Source organism: Salvelinus namaycush, chromosome 1 (genome assembly GCF_016432855.1).
Source record: "Salvelinus namaycush isolate Seneca chromosome 1, SaNama_1.0, whole genome shotgun sequence".
Classification (NCBI taxonomy): domain Eukaryota; kingdom Metazoa; phylum Chordata; class Actinopteri; order Salmoniformes; family Salmonidae; genus Salvelinus; species Salvelinus namaycush.
Window position 1 is genome coordinate 30,264,670 of NC_052307.1, and position 26,987 is coordinate 30,291,656.

At 40.7% G+C, this 26,987-nt stretch overlaps 1 protein-coding gene and 2 long non-coding RNA genes across 5 annotated transcripts; 1 reads left to right on the forward strand and 2 right to left on the reverse strand.

Annotated features, from left to right (window-relative positions):
- Positions 1-8,572: 8,572 nt before the first annotated feature.
- Positions 8,573-18,049, reverse strand: LOC120054874 (28S ribosomal protein S36, mitochondrial-like). 3 transcript variants are annotated; one of them, XM_039002587.1, is made up of 6 exons: positions 18,015-18,049; positions 17,706-17,825; positions 17,269-17,415; positions 15,875-15,938; positions 9,054-9,247; positions 8,573-8,767 (listed from the first exon to the last, which is right to left on the reverse strand). In XM_039002587.1, the coding sequence occupies exons 3-6, from the start codon at positions 17,371-17,373 to the stop codon at positions 8,750-8,752; spliced, it is 381 nt and encodes a 126-aa protein (XP_038858515.1). In that variant the 5' UTR covers positions 17,374-17,415; positions 17,706-17,825; positions 18,015-18,049; the 3' UTR covers positions 8,573-8,749. The 3 variants fall into 3 exon arrangements, with proteins under 3 accessions (XP_038858515.1, XP_038858524.1, XP_038858507.1); XM_039002596.1 differs by having other exon boundaries at positions 17,323-17,415; positions 17,706-18,046; XM_039002579.1 differs by having other exon boundaries at positions 17,706-18,046.
- An 86-nt stretch (positions 18,050-18,135) lies between these two features.
- On the forward strand, positions 18,136-20,663 carry LOC120030809. The gene is made up of 5 exons (XR_005473693.1): positions 18,136-18,256; positions 19,317-19,380; positions 19,596-19,647; positions 19,855-19,980; positions 20,300-20,663. It is a non-coding gene; the product is annotated as an uncharacterized LOC120030809 (long non-coding RNA).
- Positions 19,800-21,818, reverse strand: LOC120030759. The gene is made up of 3 exons (XR_005473686.1): positions 21,173-21,818; positions 20,258-20,461; positions 19,800-19,932 (listed from the first exon to the last, which is right to left on the reverse strand). It is a non-coding gene; the product is annotated as an uncharacterized LOC120030759 (long non-coding RNA).
- Positions 21,819-26,987: the final 5,169 nt, after the last annotated feature.

Here is a 26,987-nt window from a genome sequence, read left to right on the forward strand (position 1 = left end):
GGAGTCCTTTGTATTGGTACAGACTTGACAGGCCGGATGGACTCATTCCCAGACAAACAAAAAGGAGAATCAATATTTTTTCTGGTAGGTGCAACCTACCTGGCACCCCTATCAAAAAACAACTTCAGGTCAAAACCGTTACATAGAAAATGGCACCCCAGATGGGACTTCGCAACATACAGAAATAACCAAAGCAAATCTTTTGTGTGGAATTTAAACAATGGATTCAACTCAAGAAAATGTGCTCATCCATATCCTACCTGTCAATGGGAATACACAGGTTCATTCTGAAAATGGAGTTGACAATGCAAATAATACTGAGGATGTGAATGGAGATAATGGAGTTGATTTGGGCCAGAGCCCTGGGAATCGGAATGCTCGGTCTGGACCACAGGCCACAGGAGGTCTAACCACTGACTCTCTTATTGAGATGGACCTGTGTAGAAGTTCTGAGCTAGCCCTCCCCCTGACACCCAACCTTCCTCCAGAGTCTGGTTTATCTCCAGAGGTTGTAGTCTTAACTTCAAGGTGACATACTTGATATTCGTCTGACTCAACATCTCCAAACTCTAATCCACCATCAATTCAATCACCTGAGTGAAGTGCAACAACAGAGTGCAATGGAATTTAGAGACTCACTGAGCACTCTAACCCACATGTTGACAATGCTTGGTGAGAGTGGAAGAAGGGAAGTTACTGCTGCCATGGACAGGCAGTTTGACTACCAACGAAACCAACTCACTGCCACCCTCGAGTGGCACCTGCAACATCACCATGCTGAGGTACACAAGGATGTTAATTCAGTATTTTATCCTCCTTGTGAACCCTGTACACCACTTGCAGACAGAGCTCTATAAATGTGGTAAAATGTTGGATGACGTGTCTGTTGACATGGCCTCCATTAGGCATAACTCCTTGCAGAGCTTCTCTGATGTCCACTTCTGTTCAGACCACTGAGGGCCAAGCTGGCACCTCAGAACAGCCAAGTGTGGCAGTCATTGCTGCCATTGCTCTGGTACAGATAACCCCTGGTAATCCTTCTGATTATCACCTTTTACAGGCTGTGAGAAGAGCTTAGCTGGAACAGCCAGAGGAGTTAAGGCAGTTGGAACAGCTGCAGAATAACTCTGATGTACAGTACCAGTCAAAAGTTTGGACACACCTACTCATTCAAGAGTGTTTCTTTATTTTTTACTATTTTCTACATTGTAGAGTAATAGTGAAGCTATCAAAATGATGAAATAACACATATGGAATAATTTAGTAAGCAAATCAAAATATATTTTAGATTCTTCAAAGTAGCCACCCTTTGCCTTGATGACTGCTTTGCACACTCTTGGCATTCTCTCAACCAGCTGGAATGCTGTTTCAACAGTCTTGAAGTAATTCCCACATATGCTGAGCACTTTTTGGCTGTGTCATGACCGTCCTGTGAGGATCCAATTAGGTCAGATCAGCTTTGCAATAAATAACTTCAACCAGACCCCCTCTCACCGCAGAGGGGGGTTAACATCTCACGCCCTGTTGTAAATCAAGGACAGAACATTCAGCATCTTCTTCTCCAAATTCACCAGAAGAATGTGCCTTTGTTCCAGACTTTTCCCACCGAAACTCTAACACGTTCTAAAGCTAATACCAACAATATTTTTAACATAGAACGTGGGGAATGGGCAGAGGTGACCTAAAAGAGCACTAATGTTGTTATTTTGTGATGTCATTAAAAATGTTATAAAGGAAATACTGTAACTTAAAGTATACATACCACATGTACAAAGTTTCCATCCTCTGCGTTGTGCATTCTATATGTGATTTTAGAAACTACAAGAGGAAATTGTTTCTATAACTGTGCACAGTAAGTGTTCACCGCCCCCTTGAGTGAGGTCAGAGAGCGTGTCAGCGTGACAGAACCGCCCCTTTTGAACAAACTGTATAAAATGATGGGTTAAGAATTAACATATTAGACCAAAGAGATGTAGAGCTGAATTTTCAACATGAGGTAGAGACGATAAAGTCACCTCCTGGACAATCACTGGTACGGCTGATTAGCTGTCCCAAGTAAAGTACCTAGAAAAGTGAACTTAAGTGGAACCATTACGCTACTCTCATCACCCCACTGGGAACCAATGACACGGCTGGCTAGCCTAACTTCAAAGAAGCATCTTCCAGAGCGAATGGAAGGAGAATAAACGTGTAGTTCTGTTCAGGACTACACGACAAGTCACCGGATACCGGACGACTGTAGAGGAGAACAACAGATGTTTATCCTGTGTTACCGTTTACTTAGCTAGTAAATCAATAATTAAACCAATTTGTGTAGTACTGAATCATAAGTAAAGCACAGGTTTTTGCAGATGCAAGGTTGTTACGACTGTTCAGAATGATGCGAGGTTATGATTAATAAGTTGACTGTTTATAGATGTGATAGGCAGACACCTTTTGGAGTTTAATTTGGAAGATGGTAACTCTTTTTTTAAAGAACCTCTCTTGTGGTACCCCAAATCCTAATGAGTTAATTGTTACATGATTAATTTAATCAGGTAAAAATTAAACATAGTTAATTAGATCAATAACAGTCTTCAGATTTAATGTTAAAAGTAAAGTCACGACAGCTGCTTTTCCTTCTCTGCGGTCCAACTCACTTTGCAGTCCAATCATCCAAAACTATCTCAATTGGGTTGAGGTTGGGTGATTGTGGAGGCCAGGTCATCTAAGGCAGCACTCCATCACTCTCCTTCTTGGTCAAATAGCCCTTACATAGCCTGGAGGTGTGTTGGGTCATTGTCTTGTTGAAAAACAAATTATAGTCCCACTAAGCACAAACCAGATGGGATGGCGTATCGCAGCAGAATGCTGTGGTAGCCATGCAGGTTAAGTGTGCCTTGAATTCTAAATAAATTACAGTGTCACCAGCAAAGCACCCCCACACCTCCTCCATGGTGTGAACCACACATGCGGAGATCATCCTTTCACCTACTCTGCGTCTCAAAGACACGGCGGTTGGAACCAGAAATCTTAAATTTGGACTCATCAGACCAGAAGACAAATTTCCACCAGTCTAATGTCCATTGCTCGTGTTTCTTGGCCCAGGCAAGTCTCTGCTTCTTACTGGTGTCCTTTAGTAGTGGTTTCTTTGCAGCAATTCAACCATGTAGGCCTGATTCTCCTCTGAACAGTTGATGTTGAGATGTGTCTGTTACTTGAACTATGTGAAGCATTTATTTGGGCTGTAATTTCTAAGGCTGGTAACTCTAATGAACTTATCCTCTGCAGCAGAGATAACTCTGGGTCTTCCATTCCTGTGGTGGTCCTCATGAGAGCCCGTTTCATCATAGTGCTTGATGGTTTTTGTGACTGCACTTGAAGAAACTTTCTTGAAATCTTCCAAGATAGACTGACCTTCATGTCTTAAAGTAATGATGGACTGTCGTTTCTCTTTGCTTATTTGCACTGTTCTTGCCATAATATGGACTTGGTCTTTTACCAAATAGGAATATCTTCTGTATACCACCCCTACCTTCGGTAAGCTGTCAGAGCAGATCGGTAAGCTGTCAGAGCAGATCGGTAAGCTGTCAGAGCAGCTTCATTTGCACACACTGTATACAGATTTTTTCTATTGTGTTATTGACTGTATGTTTGTGTAACTCTGTGTTGTTTTTGTCACACTGCTTTGCTTTATCTTGGCCAGGTCGGAGTTGTAAATGAGAACTTGTTCTCAACTGGCCTACCTGGTTAAATAAAGGTGAAATAAAAAAATATATAAAAAATACCTTGTCACAACACAACTGATTGGCTAAAACGCATTAAGGAAAGAAATCCCACAAATTAACAATGCACACCTGTTAAATTAAATGCATTCCAGTTGATTACCTCATGAAGCTGTTTGAGAGAATGCCAAGAGAGTGCAAAGCTGTCAAGGCAAAGGGTTTCTACTTTGAAGAATCTCAAATATAAAATATATTTTGATTAGTTTAACACTTTTTTTGGTTACTACATGATTCCATATGTCATTTCATAGTTTTATGTCTTCTATTATTCTACAATGTAGAAAATAGTAAAAATAAATAAAACCCTGTGTAGGTGTCCAAACTTTTGACTGGTACTGTATTAATATGTAGAATTGCAGGAAATGAGCTTTAAAACAATCACATTTTCCATCTAGGGGTTGTGCGAGGGGGCAATTAAAGTTACATAGCAAATCTCACTCCAAGCTTTCTTCAAAAGTTGGCAGCCCTGCTATCTGAGTGCCAGTTATGATTATTTGTACATTACCGTGCAAAAGTTTGGGGTCACTTAGAAATGTAATTTTTTTTTAAAGAAAAGCAAAATTTTCTCTCCATTAAAATAACATAAAATGTATCAAAAATACAGTGTAGACATTGTTAATGTTGTAATTGACTATTGTAGCTGGAAACTGATTTTTTAAATGGAATATCTACATAGGTGTACAGAGGCCCATTATCAGCAAACCATCACCCGTGTTCCAATGGCACGTTAGCTAATCCAAGTTTATACTTTTAAAAGGCTAATTGATCATCAGAAAAGCCTTTTGCAATTATGTTAGCACACACAGCTGGAAACTGTTGTTCTGATTAAAGAAGCAATAAAACTGGCCTTCTTCAGACTAGTTGAGTATCTGTAGCATCAGCATTTGTGGGTTTGATTACAGGCTCAAAATGGCCAGAAACGAATAACTTTCTTCTGAAACACGTCAGTCTATTCTTGTTCGGAGAAATGAAGGCTATTCCATGCGAGAAATTGCCAAGAAACTGAAGAGCTCATGCAACGCTGTGTACTACTCCCTTCATAGAACAGCGCAAACTGACTCTAACCAGAATAGAAAGAGGAGTGGGAGGCCCCAGAGCACAACTGAGCAAGAGGACAAGTACATTAGAGTGTCTAGTTTGAGAAACCGACGCCTCACAAGTCCTCAACTGGCAGCTTCATTAAATAGTACTCACAAGACACCAGTCTCAACGTCAACAGTGAAGAGGTGACTCCAGGATGCTGGCCTTCTAGGCAGAGTTGCAAAGAAAAAGTCATATCTCAGACTGGCCAATAAAAATAAAAGATTAAGATGGGCAAAATAACACAGACACTGGACAAAGGAATATTGGAAAAAAGTGTTATGGGCAGACTAATCTAAGTTTGAGGTGTTAGGATCACAAAGAAGAACATTAGTGAAACGCCCCAAAAAATTAAAAGATGCTGAAGTAGTGGTGGAGGCAATGTGATGGTCTGGGGGTGCTTTGGTGATGGTATATCTCAGCCATATCTCAGACTGGCCAATACAAATAAAAAATTAAGATGGGCAAAAGAACACAGGCACTGGACAGAGGAACTCTAAGTAAGTATAAGTGACCCCAAACTTTTGAATGGTAGTGTATATGCGCATTTTTGTGGAACAGTTTAATTTCAGTTTTTGTTTCTCAAAATCAATGTCACGTGGTTAATCATAAAATCTGAATTAAAATTATAAATCTAAAAGTTTAAATTCAACTAATGCGAGAGCACCAGCCTTTAACTTCCATCATCAACTAAGTAAAATACATAGGCCTAAAGCCAACTAATAAAAATGTATGTTCTTTCAATCACAATCTCTCTACTTCACCTGTCTGCCTCCCTTTCTATCTGTCTTGACTTGAGCTGTCGCTAGTGAAGTATGACATTGTATCAACTAGCCAATTCCGGGCCCTCAATTTCCTGTGCCAGTGAGCTCGGGACAGACAGCAGTTTTTTTAATGACGTTTCCACTGGATATATGGAATCATCAGATCATGATAAACAGACTTCGTTGACTTACTGTGTGGGGTGAAGAAAAAATTACTGAGAAGCTCAGCTTATTAGTGGTGGACGTGGTGAGTTAAATCAATCAGAATCTCCAAATGGGCACTTTCATACATTTGTGTGCAGCAGGCTAACTTTATCAGGACAAAGAACCCAGACACAAGCACATTGCTCACATGGAGCACTCCAAACAAAAGACAATGAAACAAATTACAAAACTTGTAAATGATGGTTATGAAATAAACCAAAAGTTGTTTCTCATAAGTGTAGTAGGTTGTGAACTCTGCAAACAGTCATTTAGCAGACACTCTTATCCAGAGCGACTTACAGTTAGTGCATTCATCTTAAGATCACTAGGTGGGAAAACCACATATCACAGGCATAGAAAGTACATTTTTCCTCAATGTAGCTGTCAGAGCTAGAAGGTGGGAAGATGGGCAGGGACTCTGCTGTCCTAGCTTCAGAGGGAAGCTGGTTACACAATTGGGGTGCCAGGACAGATAAAAGCTTGGACTGGGCTGACTCGGAGCTGCCCTTCCGTTGGGGTGGGAGGGCCAAGAGACCTGAGGTGGCAGAACGGAGTACTCGGGTCAGGGTGTAGGGTTTGAGCATTACATGAAGGTAGGGAGGGGCTGTTCCGTAGGTAACCACCATGGTCTTGTAGTGGATGCGAGCTTCAACTGGAAGCCAGTGGAGTGTGCAGAGGAGCAGGGTGACATGAGAGAACTTGGGAAGGTTGAAAACCAGGCGGGTTGCAGCGTTCTGGATAAGTTGCAGGGGTTTGATGGCACAAGGGGGAGCCCAGCCATCAGTGAGTTGCAGTAGTCCAGACGGGAGAGGACAAGTGCCTGGATTAGGACCTGCGGCGCTTCCTGTGTGAGGTAGGATCGTACTCTACGGATGTTGTAGAGCATGAACCTGGAGCGGGTCACTGCTTTGATATTTGCAGAGAACAACAGGTTGTTGTCCAGGGTCACGTCAAGGTTCTTTGCACTCTGGGAGGGCAATAATGCAGAGTTGTCAACCGTGATGGAGGTCTTTGAGCGGGCTGGCCTTCCCTGGGAGGAAGAGCAGCTCCATCTTGTCGAGGTTGAGCTTGAGGTGATGGGCCGACATCCAAGCTGACATATCTGCCAGACACGCAGAGATGCGTTTCGCCACCTGGGGGTCAGAAGGGGGAAGGAGAAAAGTAGTTCTGTGTCATCCGTATAGCAATGATAGGAGAGACAATGTGAGAATATGACAGAGCCATGTGACTTGTGTATAGAGAGAAGAATAGAGGGCCTAGAACCGAGCACTAGGGGAACCAGTAGTGAGAGTACGTGGTGCAGACAGATCCTCTACACGTCACCTGGTAGGAGCGGCCTGCCAGGTAGGATGCAATCCAAGTGTGCATAGCTTGAGACACCCAGCCCTGAGAGGGTGGAGAGGAGTATCTGGTGGTTCACGTTGTCAAAGGCAGCAGATAGATTTAGGAGGATGAGAACAGAGGGGAGATAGTCAGCTTTGGTAGTGCGGAGAGCCTCCGCGACACAGAGAAGAGCAGTCTCGATTGAGTGACCCGTCTTGAAACTTGACTGGTTAGGGTCAAGAAATTCGTTCTGATAACGAGAAAGTTGATCAGAGACGGCAGTGTTTTGGAAAGAAAATAAACTGTATGTAATGGGGAATTTATCAAAATAATGACATCTTTACACATATTGACGCTTTTCACTGACAGCCGGAACTCAGCTAGTTCTATAGCCGCGCGCGCTGCCCAAATTGCATAGGCATTTTTTTATTTAAGAAGCTAATGATCCTCTGTGGCTAAGTCATGCTCCCTGGTGAAGTATTTTGAATGTTTTATTTAGCAGTAATTACTTAATTTTGGCAAAACATCCATTTACTTTAGAGGAAGCCAGCATCTGAACAGTGCACTGTGCACCTGCCAACTTTCCTTTCCAATTCACAAGTAACTGAAACCAGAGATCTGTATATATTGACAAGATGCTCATGTCTCCACCCTAACAATGTGAGTCTTTGTCCCAAAGTCGGGAATGGAAGCAACAAACTTATCTGCATATTATCCCGATTGAAACGCACTGGGCTTATTCTGGACAGATTTTGGCGTGTAAGTCCTTCCGCTTCACCACCCCTGCTGAAACTAGCGAGCGAAACGGGCCCCTCTGTCTCACTATATGTAGTGCATGTATCTGATGCTGTATGTTTAAAAATAGTATGACATGCCATAATCTTTTTGTCAAGACATCAGACATGGTCTACACATACTGAGAGGCACCGTTTCACTCACGCAGATGTTTCATCTGACATTGATGCGTCTTAGTCAAATCATCATTATTTTGGACGGCAAGGATGTACGGTAGGGCGGGCCAGGCCCCTAAGGCCCACCCATAATGCCAACCCTGACTGAAGGGGCAAGGAGAGAAAAGAGCCCTTGATTTTCTTCATTCTTGGGGTGAAATTCAGTCTGGTCCTTGTTTGGATGTGGTATCATAAAAATGCAGAGCAAAATGCACAACTAAGAAAGCAGCTTTGGATATGGACAACAATAGTGTTGAGATGGGAAAACTTACTGGTCAATTTATAAACTAATGTACAGTGGATCATGCCAACATTCACATCAACCTTCAAGGATTTAATTAAGTGAAGGTGTAAAATAATGTGCACTGAATGAGATGGGTGCTGAACAAATAAATGGTGATATAATTGAGATTTACTGTAATGGCTTTTCTTCTAAGACAAACAATTAAATAAAAAATGTCCCTTGAAATAAATATCTACACAATCACATCTTTAAAAATATACTTTATTTGTACAGTTTCAGTTATTATAGTATCTTTATTCTGCATGACGTCTGATGAGGTGTGGCAGCAGGTCCTCTCTTGTTGGGGAACAAAATTAGGCAAAAACACAAACTTATTTCCACAGGTAAGGACTTTGGTTGCATTCACGGAGTCACTTAACATCACTCTGGTCCACCACGCTGGAAAAGATAAGAAACCAGAAGAGTTGGTGGTTAGTGAGATCTTCCCTGTATTGCAAGACTCGGGTAACAACAGTTAACACACTTTGAGTACTCAGAATGCCTTCTGTAAAACTATGGGGTAAATCGAAAGCAGAGATCTAATTAAAGTACAGGCCCAACCCATGTATGTAACCGCATGTCACAAAAATACCACCCCTTTCAGTATTTGTATGAACACTTTTTTTTTTAAATAAAAAAATACAACAATTACAGCACTTCTTCAGTGGCCCAGCTAGGCACTCACCTGAATATAGTCCATCTCGTCTGTTTCCAATGCCCTCCTGCGGTATCTCTGGGGGAGTTCCTTCACTGTGGCCACACTGTCTGGGGTTCCAGAGAGTAGAGTGACAGGTCCGGGGGGTCTCGATAACAGCGGCGGTGCTACAACTGGAGGTGAACTAGGAGAGCCGACTGCTAATGTTTTAAGAGTCTCTTGGACTGAAACAGAGGAAATGGTTGTTGTTTTAAAACATTAGCCGAATAGGTAGCTTAAAATCAGTGATGTTATTGTTTTAGACATCCAGTGTTTACCCTACAATTATTTCCAGCAGTCGCAAATTTAGTAGGGGGGGGGGGCACAGTTTGAGGCCGCCCTCTTTGCCAGAGACAAAATTCTACTGTTTTAAAGCTAATTTCCTGCAATTCTACACATTTGTCATGGACCTGAAATAAAAATAGCAGTTTCATATCAAATTTCCTGCAATTATACACATCTTGCCATGGCTTATTCTATCGGAGTGACTCAAAATCAATGGGGGCCCCATGCCATACTATATTTGGAATTTTAGATTCTTCTCAACTGTCTCATTTTTATTTGGGTGATTGTTAGTTCTCAGGGATTATCTTATTTTAAAATATATTACTCCATTATCCTTTCTGAATACTTTATCTGATTTTAGTCATTTAAGTTTACACTGAAAGTTTTACCATCCAGTGCACCGCTGCTAAATGCATATAGGTGAAACACTGGACATCCTTTGTGTTTTATGTTCTTTTATTCATTACTCATAGCACTATTTTATAATGAAATTGGAAAGGACTAAAACAACCTCTTACTAAAATACACTGGGGTTGACAAAAAAAAAAAGGGGGGAAAATCAAGTCAGTGTTTCCATCTTTGATTTGAAAAGTGCCTGAAAACAATACCCAAGTTTTCCAACAACAAAATGTCAAACCGATAGAGGAAAACTGTTTATAACTTCTCTAGGATAGGGGGCAGCATTTTCACATTTGGATGAAAAGCAGACCCAAATTCAACTGCCAGCTACTCATCCCCAGAAGATAAGATATGCATATTGTTAGTAGATTTGGATAGAAAACACTCTGAAGTTTCTAAAACTGTTTGAATCATGTCTGAGTATAACAGAACTTATTTAGCAGGCAAAACCCCGAGGACAAACCATTCAGATTTTTTTGTTTGTTTTGAGGTCACTCTTTTCAATGGATTTTCATTGGGAATACAGATTTCTAATTGACCTTCTTGCAGTTCCTACCGCTTCCACTGGATGTCAATAGTCTTTAGAAATTAGTTGAGGGTTTTTCCTTTGTGTAATGAAGTACGGCCATTTTGAATCAAGGTCACTTGAAGTGTCCTGTTAGATAGAGGCGCGTGACCAGAAAGCATGCTCAGATTGTTTTAAATCCTGTATTGAACACAGATCATCCCGTCTTCAATTTTATCGATTATTTACGTTAAATACCTAAAGTTGTATTACAAAAGTAGTTTGAAATGTTTTGGCAAAGTTTACAGGTAACTTTTGAGATATTTTGTAGTCATGTTTCAGGAGTTGGAACCAGTGTTTTTCTGGATCAAACGCGCCAAATAAATGGACAGTTTGGATATATATCGACGGAATTAATCGAACAAAAGGACCATTTGTGATGTTTATGGGACATATTGGAGTGCCAACAACAGAAGCTGGTCAAAGGTAAGGCATTAATTATATTTTTATTTCTGCGTTTTGTGTCGCGCCTGCAGGGTTGAAATATGCTTATCTCTCTTTGTTTACATTGGTGCTAACTCAGATAATAGCATCGTTTGCTTTCGCCGAAAAGCCTATTTGAATTCTGACATGTTGGCTGGATTCACAACCAGTGTATCTTTAATTTGGTATCTTTCATGTGTGATTTAATGAAAGTTTGATTTTTATAGTCTTTTATTTGAATTTGGCGCACTGCATTTTCTCTGGCTTTTGGCCAAGTGAGACAGTAGCGTCCCGCCTAAACTCAGATTTTTGGATAGAAATATGAACTTTACCGAACAAAACATACATGTATTGTGTAACAAAGTCCTATGAGTGTCATCTGATGAAGATCAAAGGTTAGTGATTAATTTTAACTCTTTCTGCTTTTTGTTACTCCTTTCTTTGGCTGGAAAAATGGCTGTGTTTTTCTGTGACTATGTACTGAGCTAACATATTCGCAAGGTGTGCTTTCGCCGTAAATCCTTTTTGAAATCAGACACTTTCGCTGGATTAAGGAGAAGTTTATCTTTAAAATGGTGTATAATACTTGTATGTTTGAGGAATTTTAATTATGAGATTTCTGTTGTTTTGAATTTGCGCCCTGCAATTTCACTGGCTGTTGGGACGCTACCGTTCCACATATCCCAGAGAAGTTAAGGCAGAGAGCTACAGAGAAATAATTACATTGTTTGACGCAGTTTCTACTGTCTATCGAGGTAAAGTTGATACAACCAATCAATATTCAACCAACACGTTGACAGGCTACATTTTGACTAACAACGCACAATTGCATACAGTAGCTGCGTCCCTTAACTTCTCTGGGGTAGGGGGCAGCATTCGGAATTTTGGATGAAATGCATGCCCAAATTAAACTGCCTGCTTCTCGGGCCCAGAAGATATGATATGCATATAACTGGTAGATTTGGATAGAAAACACTAACACACTCTTCCAAAACTGTTAAAATAGTGTCTGTGAGTATAACAGAACTGATTTGGCAGGCGAAAACCTGAGAAAAATCTGTTTTTTGGGGGGGGGGTTTTAGTAGTTTTCTATTCAATGCCATTACAGTATCCATTGACTTAGGACTCAAATTGCAGTTTCTATGCCTTCCACTAGATGTCAACAGTCTTTAGAAATTGTTTCAGGCTTGTATTCTGAAAAATGAGGAAGTAAGAGCAGTCTGAATGAGTGGACCCTAAAGTGTCACAGAGCTTTTTCATGCGCACGACCGATAGAGTGCCTCTCTTGTTTACCTTTTATATTGACGACGTTATTGTCCGGTTGAAATAATATCGATTATTTAGGCTAAAAACAACCTGAGGGTTGAATATAAACATCGTTTGACATGTTTCTATGAACTTTACGGATACAATTTGGATTTTTTTGTCTTCCTGTTTTGACTGCGTTTGAGCCTGTGGATTACTGAAGAAAATGCGAACAAAACAGAGGTTTTTGGATATAAAGAGACTTTATTGAACAAAAGGAACATTTATTGAGTAAATGAATGTCTGCTGAGTGCAACCATATGAAGATCATCAAAGGTAAGGGATTAATTTTATCTCTTTCTGACTTGTGTAACTGTTCTACTTGGCTGGTTACTGTTTGTAATGATTTGTCTAGTGGGCTATGTTCTCAAATAATCGTAAGGTATGCTTCGCCGTAAAGCATTTTTTTAAAATCTGACACCGTGGTTGGATTCACAAGAAGTTAACCTGTCTAGGACTGGGGTGCCGCTAGCGGCACCCCCCCCCCACCCCCACTGAAAAGCCAGGGCGCGAAATTCAAAAAAAATATTTTTTTAAAATATTTAACTTTCACACATTAACAAGTCCAATACAGCTAATGAAAGATACAGATCGTGTGAATCCAGCCAACATGTCCGATTTTTAAAATGTTTTACAGGGAAGACACAATATGTAAATTTATTAGGTAAACACCTTAGCAAAAGAGACCATTTTTTCTTTGTCCACCAACACCACTAGCTATCACCAATTCGGCTAAACTAAGATATTGATAGCCACTAACCAAGAAAAAACCTCCTCAGATGACAGTCTGATAACATATTTATGGTATAGGATAGGTTTTGTTAGAAAAATGTGAATATTTCAGGTAGATATCATAGTTTACAATTGCACCCACCGTCACAAATCGACTAGAATAAATAGATAGAGCAACGTGTCTTACCTAATTACTAATCATAAAACATTTCGTAAAAATACACAGCATACACTAATCGAAAGACACAGATCCTGTGAATACAGACAATATTTCAGATTTTCTAAGTGTCTTACAGCGAAAACACAATAAATCGTTATATTAGCATACCACATGTGCAAACATTACCCCAGCATTGATTCTAGCCAAAGAGAGCGATAACGTCAACATCGCCAAAAGATATTAATTTTTTCACTAACCTTCTCAGAATTCTTCAGATGACACTCCTGTAACATCATATTACAACATACATATACAGTTTGTTCGAAAATGTGGATATTTAGCCACCAAAATCGTGGTTATACAATGAGAAAAGTAGCCGAGCTGGTCAGAAAATGTTGTGCGCCATATTAGACAGTGATCTAGTCGTATACATAAATACTCATAAACGTGACTAAAAAATATAGGGTGGACAGCGATTGATAGACAATTTAATTCTTAATACAATCGCGGAATTACATTTTTTAAATTATCCTTACTTTTCAATACAGTTTGCGCCAAGCGAAGCTACGTCAAAAAAGATGGCGTCCTAAGCCACTAACATTTTTCGACAGAAACACGATTTATCATAATAAATTGTTCCTACTTTGAGCTGTTCTTCCATCAGAATCTTGGGCAAAGAATCCTTTCTTGGGTCTAATCGTCTTTTGGTCGAAAGCTGTCCTCTTGCCATGCAGAAATGCACATTGCGTTCGGCATGAACTGGAACGGTGCCCAGAGATTCACAGTGGCTCAGAAATAAATGTCCCAAAATCGCACTAAACGGATATAAATTGCTATAAAACGCTTTAAATTAACTACCTTATGATGTTTTTAACTCCTATAACGAGTAAAAATATGACCGGAGAAATATAACTGGCTACACTAATGCTTGGAAAAACAGTAGGTCGGTATCCTCCGCGCGCATGACGCACCTAGAAAAGAGTTCCTACCTACAGGATTTTTTCATTTATAGTGGCTGTGATTGGGCAATCGATACCATTCAAAGCGTCATCACGTAAAGGCATCCAGGGGAAGACGTAAGCAGTGTCCGTATACTCATAGGAATAACAGTGGCCTTAAAACTGACTCCAGAACAGGGGCCAAAATGTGTGAAATCTGACTCCATGTCAGGGAAATTGCTGTAGAATGAGTTCTGTTCCACTTAGAGACAAAATTTCAACGGCTATAGAAACTATAGACTGTTTTCTATCCAATAATAATAATAATATGCATATTGTACGATCAAGAAGTTTGTAGGAAGCCGTTTCAAAAATTACACGATTTCCATAAATAGTGACAACAGCACCCCCTAGCCTTAACAGGTTAACCTCTTTAGGATTAGGGGTGGAGTTTACACTTTTGGGGAAAATCGTTCAAAATTTAAAACGGCCTCCTACTCAATTCTTGCTCGTACAATATGCATATTATTATTAATATTGGATAGAAAACACTCTCTAGTTTCTAAAACAGTTCTAATTATTTCTCTAAGTGAAACAGAACTATTTTTACAGGACATTTCCTATCCGGAAGTGAGATTTCCAATATCGAGGTCTCTCTTCAAAGGCTTGTCTATAAAAGGGCTTGTCACTTATGACTGTAGAAACACGCCATACGCCTTCCCCTGGGTGTCATGCGGAAGTGAGAGAAGAAATGAGGTGATTATCTCGTTCAGGGGTTGAATGCAACCTCTGATTGAGAGGACCGCCATTTTTTTTTTTGGGGGAGGCGCGAATTTGGACCTGGTATCGCCTCCTGGAAAACGTTCGTTATTGATGAATATGATCTCTGGCTTCGATTTTATTCGATACATGTCACAATAGCATCCTAAAGTATGTTTTTTCAATATATTTTAATTATATTATTGAAATTTATTCTGGACTTTAGACGTGATGCGACGCAAGAATTTTGTCAAGATGGAGAGGTTAGCGTCGCACTGCCAGTGTGCTTGCTAATTCAAGAGGGAAATCGTTCGTTCTGGATCGAAATAAAGACGTTTCTGAACAAAGGACCCCTTGGAGAACATTCTGATGGAAAATCAACAAAGATAAGGACCCAATTTGGGATGCTTTTTCATATATCTGTCGAACTGTGCTATGCTACCGTTCGACTAGAATCAATGATGCTGTGTGCTAGCTAATGTAGTAAGCTAATATAACGATATATTGTGTTTTCGCTGTAAAACACTTAGAAAATCGGAAATATTAGCTATATTCACAAGATCTTTGTCTTTCATTTGCTATCCACCATATATTTTTCTGAAATGTTTTATGATGTGTAGTTAGGTAGTTGACGTTGGTGTCTATTTACTCTGGCTGCTCCCGTGCTATTTCTGACTGTAACTATGATGGTAGCTATGATGGTAGCAGTAATGTAAAACTGATTTATAGCTCAAATATGCACATTTTTTGAACAAAACATAGATTTATTGTGTAACATGTTATAGGACTGTCATCTGAGGGAGTTGTTTCTAGGTTAGTTAGGTTGGTTCTAGGTTAGTTAGGTTGGCTTTGTGCATGCTACCTGCATGCTACCGGTGCTGTGAAAAATGTCTGTCCTCTTTTGTATTTGGTGGTGAGCTAACATAAATATACGTGGTGTTTTTGCTGTAATACATTTAAAAAATCGGACATGTTGGCTGGATTCACAAGATGTTTATCTTTCAAATGCTGTATTGGACTTGTTAATGTGTGAAAGTTAAATATTTCAAAGAATTTTTTTTTTGAATTTGCCGCTCTGCCTTTTCAATGGAATGTGGGAGGAGTGCCGCTAGCGGCACCCCTGGCCTAAACAGGTTATCAGACAAAGGGTGGAATGTCCTCTTCAATAGGGTTAGCACTACCCATGGATGAAAAAAAATAACAATAGGTAGTGAGTGCAACATCACACTGGCAAGTTGTTACTCACCATTCAGCCTGGGGACCCCCTCTCTGCTGGGAAACTTCATTAGCGGAGCATGAGGTTTCACAGCCTGAACGGTAGTCGAATGAAAACAGACAAGTTACTCAATCACTTCAAGACTTCTCTTTTGCAGCCAGACAATCCTATATTGTTTAATGCTATGAATTGAAAGCAATACCATATAGTAGTAGGCGAACAAAATGTTTATCATTGCCTTGAATAAACTGCCAGATAAGTTAGGTAGCTAGAGTAGACACTCTGACAGGGAGAACTACTGATCAGCGAACTTGCTATTTCTAGCCTTAGTTCAACGACTAACGTAAACTCACCCCATTCCGTAAAAATGTGCGTAACAGCGACATTCAAACGAGGCAACAAAGAAAACTAATGGGACTGTAGTGACTGTGTTGACTTCAAAATCGGGGGTGTGAACTAGGTTTCTATTCAAGCGTTGATCGACATGGTAATGGCTCTATAATATTGGAGAAAAGTTGAAAAAACTGACCCTCTGTTACATCTTGACGTGTCATGTCGTAACGTACAGCACGCATAAAGCAACTATTTCTGTCTTACAATCTCTCTCCACAAGGTGTAGCACTTCTCTCATCATTTAACAACAAGAAATGGACAGTGAAGGGGGTAAGGGGGATACCTAGTAATTTTTTCCATCATCATTGCATGCGATCATCATTCTCAAAGCCGCTGTTTACTTCTAAGATCACTTTACCACCGCCCTAAAAACCCGATTCAAATTTGACACAAACCTTAAAATAGGTATGTAATGACACATTATATAAACTCTTTATAGTGTTTTATTTACATTTTAGAGGCGATAATGTGATAAGTTGGACAGATCGAGGGAAAAAAGCAATTTTCCCACACCACATCTGTCCTTCTCACGCATTAGTTTCGCTTCCCCACCCGCCATTTTTAAAAAGACCCGACGGGGCTCATTGCCTGCTTGAATTATGCAGAAACGGGCAGTGTTTAGGTCATGTAATTGATTTTGTTGAAAAGGGGAGAAATTGTGCTTTACAATGGTATTGACATTACAGTTGATCTGGAAGTATTACGTTTTTGGGGCGCTAAAATAAGGGCAATTGTACGTCCAAGGCGGTGTACGAGTTTACGTTAACTGCCATACAGTCACACACGGTTAACATGGCATTAGTTAGTTTGAACTGAGTAAGTCAACTTTTACGTTCATCTACATGATAGTTAGTAGCTAGCTACGTGCTCAAGCTTTGGAATTGCATGCAGACCAACAAGGGCATTAGCATGGGTAGCTAGCTCGTTAGTTTGGGGATGCACAGCAAAAACAAAGCGAAAACAAATGTCTTTGATTTCTGACCTTGGAAATCGTAACTTGCATTGACTATTGAACTTTTAAAAGTACTCACTTGAGTTACAAGTGTTGTTGCAGAGCGATAAATATCCAAGTTTGACAAGCGTACCTGTACCACCCGTCCAACTGCAGCCATTTTGCTACTGACTTTGCCACCCATGTCCTCGCGGGTCTTCTTCCGGGTGAAAACAATCCTCAGTTCCTAAAAGTACCAGAAGAGGGAGTTGTCATATGAAAACGGAAAATGACTAAGTCCGCTGTATATAAACCATAGGTTTAGAACAACGGTATGTGATAGGAGACATTCTACTGCATGGATGCTAATGTGAGCTATCAAAAAGCTAACGGGTCATCGGTGGATAACACCATCCCATTCAGAGTAAAATACACAATAAAACATATCTTAGACATGTATACGAATTCCAAACCCAGCCAGATCAGATCTAATGTCTTAAAAAGTTAATTAATTGTCTGTAACATAGCATTTCTTACCTTTGGCTTGATGATGTCAGCTGAAAGTAGGTTATATTATTCGAAAACAAAATAAACGTTCAGGTCAGTTTCCCAGGCCATACTGTCAAACCATGACGTTTGTTTGCACCGAGTTGATTTCTAAGAATAGCACAAGAAAACCGTTCTTAATTAATCGGACAAAATGCTGGTAGCAGACAAATTCCATCAACCAATTTGAGCTATTCAGTGCCCATTGAAAATGAACCTTGTTTTACATGTTAAAATAAGCACTATAGACAATGGTGAACCAAATGTCAATGACAAACGCAGCTAGCATAGGCATATAACCTTCATATCTCTCATTCAGTCAGCCTAGAGATTGTTGAAGGGGGCGGGGGTTTGCTGAACAGTTATCTGGTCACGTGATTAGTGGTAACTTCCTAGCGGTACATTCAAAGGTCGCGCCAAGAGCCTATCATACAGCCTAACATGGATAGAGCTGATACATTTTACCTCTATGAGTATTTCTCCTATCCGGATAAAAGAACATGTCAAATCAATGTTTGAGATGAACGTGAAGCTCCAAGCAGGTAAATTACATTAACTTTATTACTGAATTGGGTATGCTATGTGACTGTAAAATAGGGTTAATATAATTCAACGCCAAATTTTCTGTAACAGGAAAATGCAAAAGATATTCTTGCAGTGCACCTGATGCTGAGAGACTTGAGTGTCTTTAGTTGGCAATGTCATGTTGGCCTATTCATAACCAACATTTTATATTTTCTCAACTGAGATTTGGAAAAAGTGGATTTATTTGTCTCTTGATAATCCACAAACCGGATTATGCTAGTACTTTGGAGGAAGCAAAAATCACATTTAATAAGACATTGGCCGTACACAGGTAACTATAACATTTCCTTGAATTACTAGTACAATAGTTATGACAGGCATTTGTTGCTTGCAAACCCTTTTATGTAGAAGCCTGGAGCATTTTCAATTGGACAGTTTATAAATTGTTGTATTTGTCAGGATGCATGTGTGGCAGGATGCATGTGTGGCTGAGAAACTGTGATCCAAAGGCTGAGTAAGTCCTTCAGGAGCTGATTCTAACAACCTGTGTGTCCCAAATGGCATCTTAATCTCTATATATCCTTCAAACTCAACTCTGGACCTCGAAGCCAGTTCCACTGCTTTTTAAAAATTGTTACACTCTAATCAGGGACTGATTTAGACCTGGGACACCAGGTGTGCAATTAATTATCAGGTTGAACAGAAAACCAGCAGGCTCCGGACCTCATAGGGTAATAAGAGTTGAATACGCCTGCCCTATATAGTCCACTACTGTTGACCACAACACTGGACTATATAGGGTGCCATTTGACACAACCCCTGTCTTATTGGACAGCTCCTCCTAAACTGGCTTTGAGAAGGAAAACAAATATTATTAGCACTACCCATTGATCTACTTTGTGATAGATTTCAATGTGTTTGCATTGTTTGTAAAAATGTCAGTCACACAAACCAGAAATGGTTATCAGTTGTTTACCTACTGATGTTGTAATTACACTGCACCTGCCAATGTAAAAACATGTAAATGCATGTTTTAAGCACAACTTAAATAGAGTGGGGCCTGTATTTTTTTTCCAGAGCAATGAGGGAACTGACCAATCGTAGCCTAGACTTTTGTTCAAAGATAAAAACACTTCAGCAGGTGGGTGCATCTGTTATCAATATGGTTGGACAATGGAATTTTTCACCAATCTGATTGTGACTGTAACTAACAGCTTTATAAATTATAACAGAATGTTTATTGCTTTCATCATAAAAATGATGCAGTCATTGGCTTGGTTCTGCTGCTGTATTGTTACCAACTGTTGTGGATTTATGGGAATGTTATTTCTGAGCTCTTGTTTGCTTTGTCAACAGGAATCATATGAGCTTCAGGACCAAATCACAGACCTACAAAAGCATAGGCTAGGTATTTCATCATCCACACTATGGATGCTTTACCATGGAGGATATATAGGAATTCACAAAATGTTATTGAAGATATGAACAATCACCTTCTTAGTTCATGTTTTCATAATTTGCCTTGTAGTTCAGGTGGCGCAGAGAACTGAATAATAAAAAGGAAACTCCTTCAAACATATTTAAATCGTTTGCATTTTATTTTTCTCCTCTGCAGATTTAAAGCGTCTCACTCATGAGAAGGTTGAAGAGGGAGCCTCTCCGAGGCGGAGAAGTGCAGAAAGGCCAGTCTCACCTAGAGAAATACCAGAAGATGGCCACCATCACACAGAATGTCCTGCGGGTAAATGGGCCTTTTTATATCTTTAAGAATGTTTTTTTTATTCTTAAGATGTATCCCAATAATCTCTTTTTCTGAAGTGTGCACTTGTTCACTTCTGCTCACAAGTCTAAAAGCATTGGATTGGTGGAGTCATGGGCTAGTGGGAATTTCCACCATATTTCTTATACCAGTCGTTTCCTTTCAAACCAGTAAAGGGAAGTGAACTACTGCACACTTCGGGAGGAAGCGGATATCATTGGGGCACAGTCTTAGTGCGAAGAGAATGATAGCATATTACCTGTTTTTGTTTGTCAAAATCATGTTGCGATATTTTCTCCAGGGGATCATCATTGCCAGTAAAGTGAACTGGCGAGATGATGACCCCAAACTGAGAGACATCGCCATGACGTTGGAGGACATTCCCATCTCTGAAGAATGAGCAGTCAGGATGGAAGGGAAAAGTAACTAACATTGTTTAAGCATAATGTACAGTTATCAGAAGCTGTAGTGAGAGAGAAGGAACAAGGTGTTGATATCACAGTAATGTAAAATATTAACTGATGTTAAGAGCACTTAGTAAAATACATAACACTGCATCAGATGGACATGTTTTTGTAATAAGCGTTTGTACAAAAAACATTTGTACTGCATTTTGTATTGACCTTAACTTTAGTTTTTATGAATAAATCTGCTAATCACCGGTTTGAAGTGTAATAAGTTATTCTATTGAAATGATGGAAAATAAATTATGCATGATGAAACCACAGGAGTATGGCTCTGCCATTAGGTGCGGTACAAATCAATCGGCCACGGTCTCTACCGTTCTAATTACTGCAGAAGTAAAAACATTTCCTGCAGACTTGACGTCAAGTCATGATATATTTCCAAGTGTTGGAAATATTATTGCGACTCAATTGTGTAATTTTGTCTTTCTTTGCATGTGTCTCACCGCCGATTCAAAGAATGACAAGTTAGAGCAGAAAAGAGAACCAAGTAGTCAAAAATCCAAGGCTTGTTTAGCAGCTAACTAGCATTAATGTATAAGAGCCAGCCTGTGCCAGATGTTTTTTTTGCTAGCTATACTGAACAAAAATATAAACACAACAATTTCAAAGATTTTACTGAGTTACAATTCATATAAGGAAATCAGTCAATTGAAATAAATTCATTAGGCCCTAATTAATGGATTTCACATGACTGGGAATACAGATACCTTAAAAAAATGGGCCGCACAATGTGTCTCAGGATCTCGTCACGGTATTTCTGTGCATTCAAATTGCCATTGATAAAAATGCAATTGTGATGGTTGTCCATAGTTTATGCCTGCCCGTACCATAACTCCACCGACACCATGGGGCACTCTTTTCACAACGGTGACATCAGCAAAACGCTCGCCCACATAACGCCATACACGTCTTCGGTTGTGAGGCGGGTTGGACGTACTGCCAAATTCTCTAAAATGACGTTAGAAGCGGCTCATTGTAGTTAAATTCTCAGGCAACAGCTCCGGTGAACATTCCTGCTATCAGCATGGCAATTGCACGCTCCCTCAACTTGAGACAACTGCACATTTTAGAATGGCCTTGTCTTTAATCAGCTTTTTGATATGCCACACCTGGATTATTTTAGCAAATGTGAAAGCGCTGCGTTAATCAAATCCGGATAAATAAAAAGCAAGGTCTGCTAACTTTCTTTAATTATGTTTAACGCAAACAATAAATGGCAAATGCAATTTTCGTATATACAGGTTCGCCGTATCACCGCGCAGGGTAAAACAGGGAACTGGCAGGAAGTACGTAAACAGCTGTTCTTATACCGTGATGACGTAGTTCCAACGCGTCTGTTGGCCTATCACAGTAGGGGCTGAGCGTGGTTTAAACTTTGCTCAGCCCATCTCCGGTACTCAGACTGGTCCCCTTCTCTCAGATGTCCGCATCTGGTCGTAGCGTAGATTAGATCCGTCTTGTGTCTCCCCCCGATTCTACACTCACAGTTCCTTATTTGGTATTGTCCAGTGCCCTACCCACCCTGGTTGGCCTAGAGATATGCACCCTTCCCCTCTCCAGATTGACCACAGCTTTTATGGCCTGTCACTCTATGTTGGTCAGTCTTTACACACACACATCTGTATTGTTTGTGTGTGTGTGTAACAAAACAATATTCATCTTCATACAATATGGTAGCAGGCTATAGTGCATAAACATAAATCCTAACAAATGTTCACAAATTTATGAGAAAGCTTTTTGTGTGTATGGACAAATTCTGGGATATTTTGTCAGCTTATGAAACATGGGGCCAACACTTCACATGTTGCGTTTCTATTTTTGTAAAGTGTAGATAGCAGGATATCTATCTAGCCACTGTACATCAAAACACCCCCACGTATAAACAAACTCACTTCCTTCACAATAGCTCTGCTCCGCAAAACACAAAAGTTTGAAAGCCCTGAAGTCTGCCGAAACTGCATAGCAGTAAATGCTGTACGGCCACTTCAGATGCAGTCTTTTAGAGGAAATAATCTGCGTTTCGGTTCGATGAGATACGATTCGACGCACTAATATTTTTTACTTAAACACATTTTCCATTCTAAATTCAAATCTGCTGCTATTGGAGCTCACGAGTTGGATCTGTCTTTGTGTGTGGAAATGGTGTACAGTGCCTTTGGAAAATATTCAGACCCTTTAATTTTTCAACATTTGTTAGGTTACAGCCTTACTCTAAAATGTATTTTTTTTTTAAATCCCCCCTCGTCAATCTACACACATTACCCCACAATGACAAAGCAAAAACAGGTTTTTAGACTTGCTAATTTATAAAAAATAAAATCACATTTACTTAAGTATTCAGACCCTTTACTCAGTACTTTGTTGAAGCACCTTTGGCAGTGATTACAACCTCAAGTCTTCTTGGGTATGACGCTACAAGCTTGGCACACCTGTATTTGGGGAGTTTATCCCATTCTTCCCTGCAGATCCTCAAGCTCTGTCAGGTTGGATGGGGATTGTCGCTGCACAGCTATTTTCAGGTCTCTCCAGAGATGTTCGATCGGGTTCAAGTCCGGGCTCAGATTGGGACACACAAGGACATTCAGAGACTTGTCCTGAAGCCACTCCTGTGTTGTCTTGGCTGTGTGTTCAGGGTCCTTGTCCTGTTGGAAGGTGAACCTTCACCCCAGTCTGAGGTCCTGAGCAGGTTTTCATCAAGGATCTCTCTGTACTTTGCTGCATTCATTTTTGCCTCAATTCTGACTAGTCTCCCAGTCCCTGCCACTGAAAAACATCCCCACAGCATGATGCTGCCACCACCATGCTTCACCGTAGCGATGGTGCCAGGTTTCCTCCAGACGTGACGCTTGGCATTCAGGCCAAAGAGTTCAATCTTGGTTTCATCAGACCAAAGAATCTTGTTTCTCATGGTCTGAGAGTCTTTAGGTGCCCTTTGGCAAACTCCAAGCGGGCTGTCATGTGCCTTTTACTGAGGAGTGGCTTCCGTCTGGCAACTCTACCATAAAGGCCTGATTGGTGGAGTGCTGCAGAGATGGGTGTCCTTCTGGAAGGTTATCCCATCTCCACAGAGGAACTCTGGAGCTCTGTCAGAGTGACCATCGGGTTCTTGGTAACCTCCCTGACCAAGGCCCTTCTCCCCCGATTGCTCAGTTTGGCCGGGCGGCCAGCTCTAGGAAGAGTCTTGGTGGTTCGAAACTTCTTCCATTTAAGAATGATGGAGGCCACTGTTCTTGGGGACCTTCAATGCTGCAGATATGTTTTGGTACCCTTCACCAGATCTGTGCCTCGACACAATCCTGTCTCGGAGCTCTACGGACAATTCCTTCAACCCCATGGCTTGGTTTTTGCGCTGACATGCACTGACAACTGTGGGACCTTATAAAGACAGGTGTGTGGCTTTCCAAATCATGTCCAATCAATTTAATTTACCACAGGTGGACTCCAATCACATTGATCAACGGAAACAGGATGCACCTGAGCTCAATTTCGAGTCTCAGACCAAAGGGTCTGAATAGTTATATAAATAAGGTGTTTATTTTTAAATGAACAAAAATGTCTAAAAACCTGTTTTTGCTTTGTCATTATGGGGTATTGTGTGTAGATTGCTGAGGATATTTTTTTATTTAATCCATTTTAAAATAAGGCTGTAACGTAACAATGTGGAAAAAGTCAAGGGGTCTGAATACTTTCCAAAGGCACTGTATAGACACACCCTATCTGTTTTAATCAAATCAACTATATATGCGTCGAGCTTGCCTTAAACTCACTTTTTTATTAAATAAGACAAATGACTCGAGGAAGCCAGAGATCAAGATAACCTGTCCTGACCATCTTCCTCAGGCTCCTACCGGCTTTCGCAGATTCTGCCATTAATCTCCTAAAGTTGGTGTTAATAGGCTACACAAAGACAGAAAATTTTCTGCCAAATTATCTTACAATTTCTACCGATCTGCATGGCAGTTATGGTTTTCATATGCACATTTTCGTAGAACAGTTTAATTTCATTTGTCTTTCTCTCAAAATCATTGTCATGTGGTAAATTAAAATTCTATCCAAATCTAAATGAAAAGGATACAAACCTAAAAAGTAACTTCTATTGCCATTGCCAACTATGTAAAAATAGCCTATAAAGCCAACAAATAAAAACATTTCAGCCTGCAGGTAGAAAATATCCTGATAAAAATAAATATCCTATAAAAAAAGTATAAATAAATAATAAATAACTATTAACTTGGGTCCAGCCTGAAGCTCCTTACATTGTATAAAATATTCTGGGCCCTCAGTTTCCTGCGCCAGTGAGCTCGGGACAGACACAGCTGTAGGCTATTTGCACAAGGGATAAGAAGTAATCAGGTAGGCCTATTTTAAGATGTTTCAACTGGATCAGAGCATGACATTTTTCCCTTTCACGTTGAGTTGTTATCGAAAAGGAGAGTGCTGTAAAGAGTTTTCAAATACACTGCTCAAAAAAATAAAGGGAACACTAAAATAACACATCCTAGATCTGAATGAATGAAATAATTCTTATTAAATACTTTTTTCTTTACATAGTTGAATGTGCTGACAACAAAATCACACAAAAATGATCAATGGAAATCAAATTTATCAACCCATGGAGGTCTGGATTTGGAGTCACACAAAATTAAAGTGGAAAACCACACTACAGGCTGATCCAACTTTGATGTAATGTCCTTAAAACAAGTCAAAATGAGGCTCAGTAGTGTGTGTGGCCTCCACGTGCCTGTATGACCTCCCTACAACGCCTGGGCATGCTCCTGATGAGGTGGCAGATGGTCTCCTGAGGGATCTCCTCCCAGACCTGGACTAAAGCATCCGCCAACTCCTGGACAGTCTGTGGTGCAACGTGGCGTTGGTGGATGGAGCGAGACATGATGTCCCAGATGTGCTCAATTGGATTCAGGTCTGGGGAACGGGCGGGCCAGTCCATAGCATCAATGCCTTCCTCTTGCAGGAACTGCTGACACACTCCAGCCACATGAGGTCTAGCATTGTCTTGCATTAGGAGGAACCCAGGGTCAACCGCACCAGCATAGTCTCACAAGGGGTCTGAGGATCTCATCTCGGTACCTAATGGCAGTCAGGCTACCTCTGGCGAGCCCATGGAGGGCTGTGCGGCCCCCCAAAGAAATGCCACCCCCCACCATGACTGACCCACCGCCAAACCGGTCATGCTGGAGGATGTTGCAGGCAGCAGAACGTTCTCCACAGCGTCTCCAGACTGTCACATGTGCTCAGTGTGAACCTGCTTTCATCTGTGAAGAGCACAGGGCGCCAGTGGCGAATTTGCCAATCTTGGTGTTCTCTGGCAAATGCCAAACGTCCTGCACGGTGTTGGGCTGTAAGCACAACCCCCACCTGTGGACGTCGGGCCCTCATACCACCCTCATGGAGTCTGACCGTTTGAGCAGACACATGCACATTTGTGGCCTGCTGGAGGTCATTTTGCAGGGCTCTGGCAGTGCACCTCCTTGCACAAAGGCGGAGGTAGCGGTCCTGCTGCTGGGTTGTTGCCCTCCTACGGCCTCCTCCACATCTCCTGATGTACTGGCCTGTCTCCTGGTAGCGCCTTCATGCTCTGGACACTACGCTGACAGACACAGCAAACCGTCTTGCCACAGCTCGCATTGATGTGCCATCCTGGATGAGCTGCACTACCTGAGCCTCTTGTGTGGGTTGTAGACTCCATCTCATGCTACCACTAGAGTGAAAGCACCGCCAGCATTCAAAAGTGACCAAAACATCAGCCAGGAAGCATAGGAACTGAGAAGTGGTCTGTGGTCACCACCTGCAGAACCACTCCTTTATTGGGGGTGTTTTGCTAATTGCCTATAATTTCCACCTGTTGTCTATTCCATTTGCACAACAGCATGTGAAATTTATTGTCAATCAGTGTTGCTTCCTAAGTGGACAGTTTGATTTCACAGAAGTGTGATTGACTTGGAGTTACATTGTGTTGTTTAAGTGTTCCCTTTATTTTTTTGAGCAGTGTACATAGAGGAATTAGTCACTCAATGGATGTCAAAACATACTCTGTTTGCTTGCTGTTTGTGGTGAAGAAAACATTACTTTGAGAAGCTCCACAGCTCATTAGTGTTGGTGAGTTAAGCCAATCAGAAATACTAGCAGATCCCCAAATGGGCACATTATTATGCCTACATTTGCGAGCAGGCCAGGTGGCCTATAAGACTACTTCTATGCGTAATCAGGTGCACGTCCTTACTCAACAATGACAGGGGCTCTCCAAACAAAAGACAATGACTAAACTGACAAAACTCAAATGGAATGAAATAAACCAAAACTTGTTTCTCACAAGTGTAGCATAGGTTGTGTGCTCTGCAAACAATGTGTCCATTCCGACAATGAGAACCGTGGAATAATATATTGAATGCATTGACAGACATTACCGTAACCAAACAAACATTGTAGATTAGAAATTATAGGAATTAACGGTAAAAGTCCTACTGGTGATATAAAGTATGTAATGTGGAATTGATAGACACT

Coding starts and splice junctions, on each gene's coding strand:
- LOC120054874 (XM_039002587.1), bottom strand. CDS start 17,373: ATGGGTGGCAAAGTCAGTAGCAAAATGGCTGCAGTTGGACGGGTGGTA. Junction 15,939..17,268: donor CAACAACACTTGTAACTCAA/GTGAGTACTTTT, acceptor ACTACCGTTCAG/GCTGTGAAACCTCATGCTCC. Junction 9,248..15,874: donor GGGGGTCCCCAGGCTGAATG/GTGAGTAACAAC, acceptor CCTCTGTTTCAG/TCCAAGAGACTCTTAAAACA.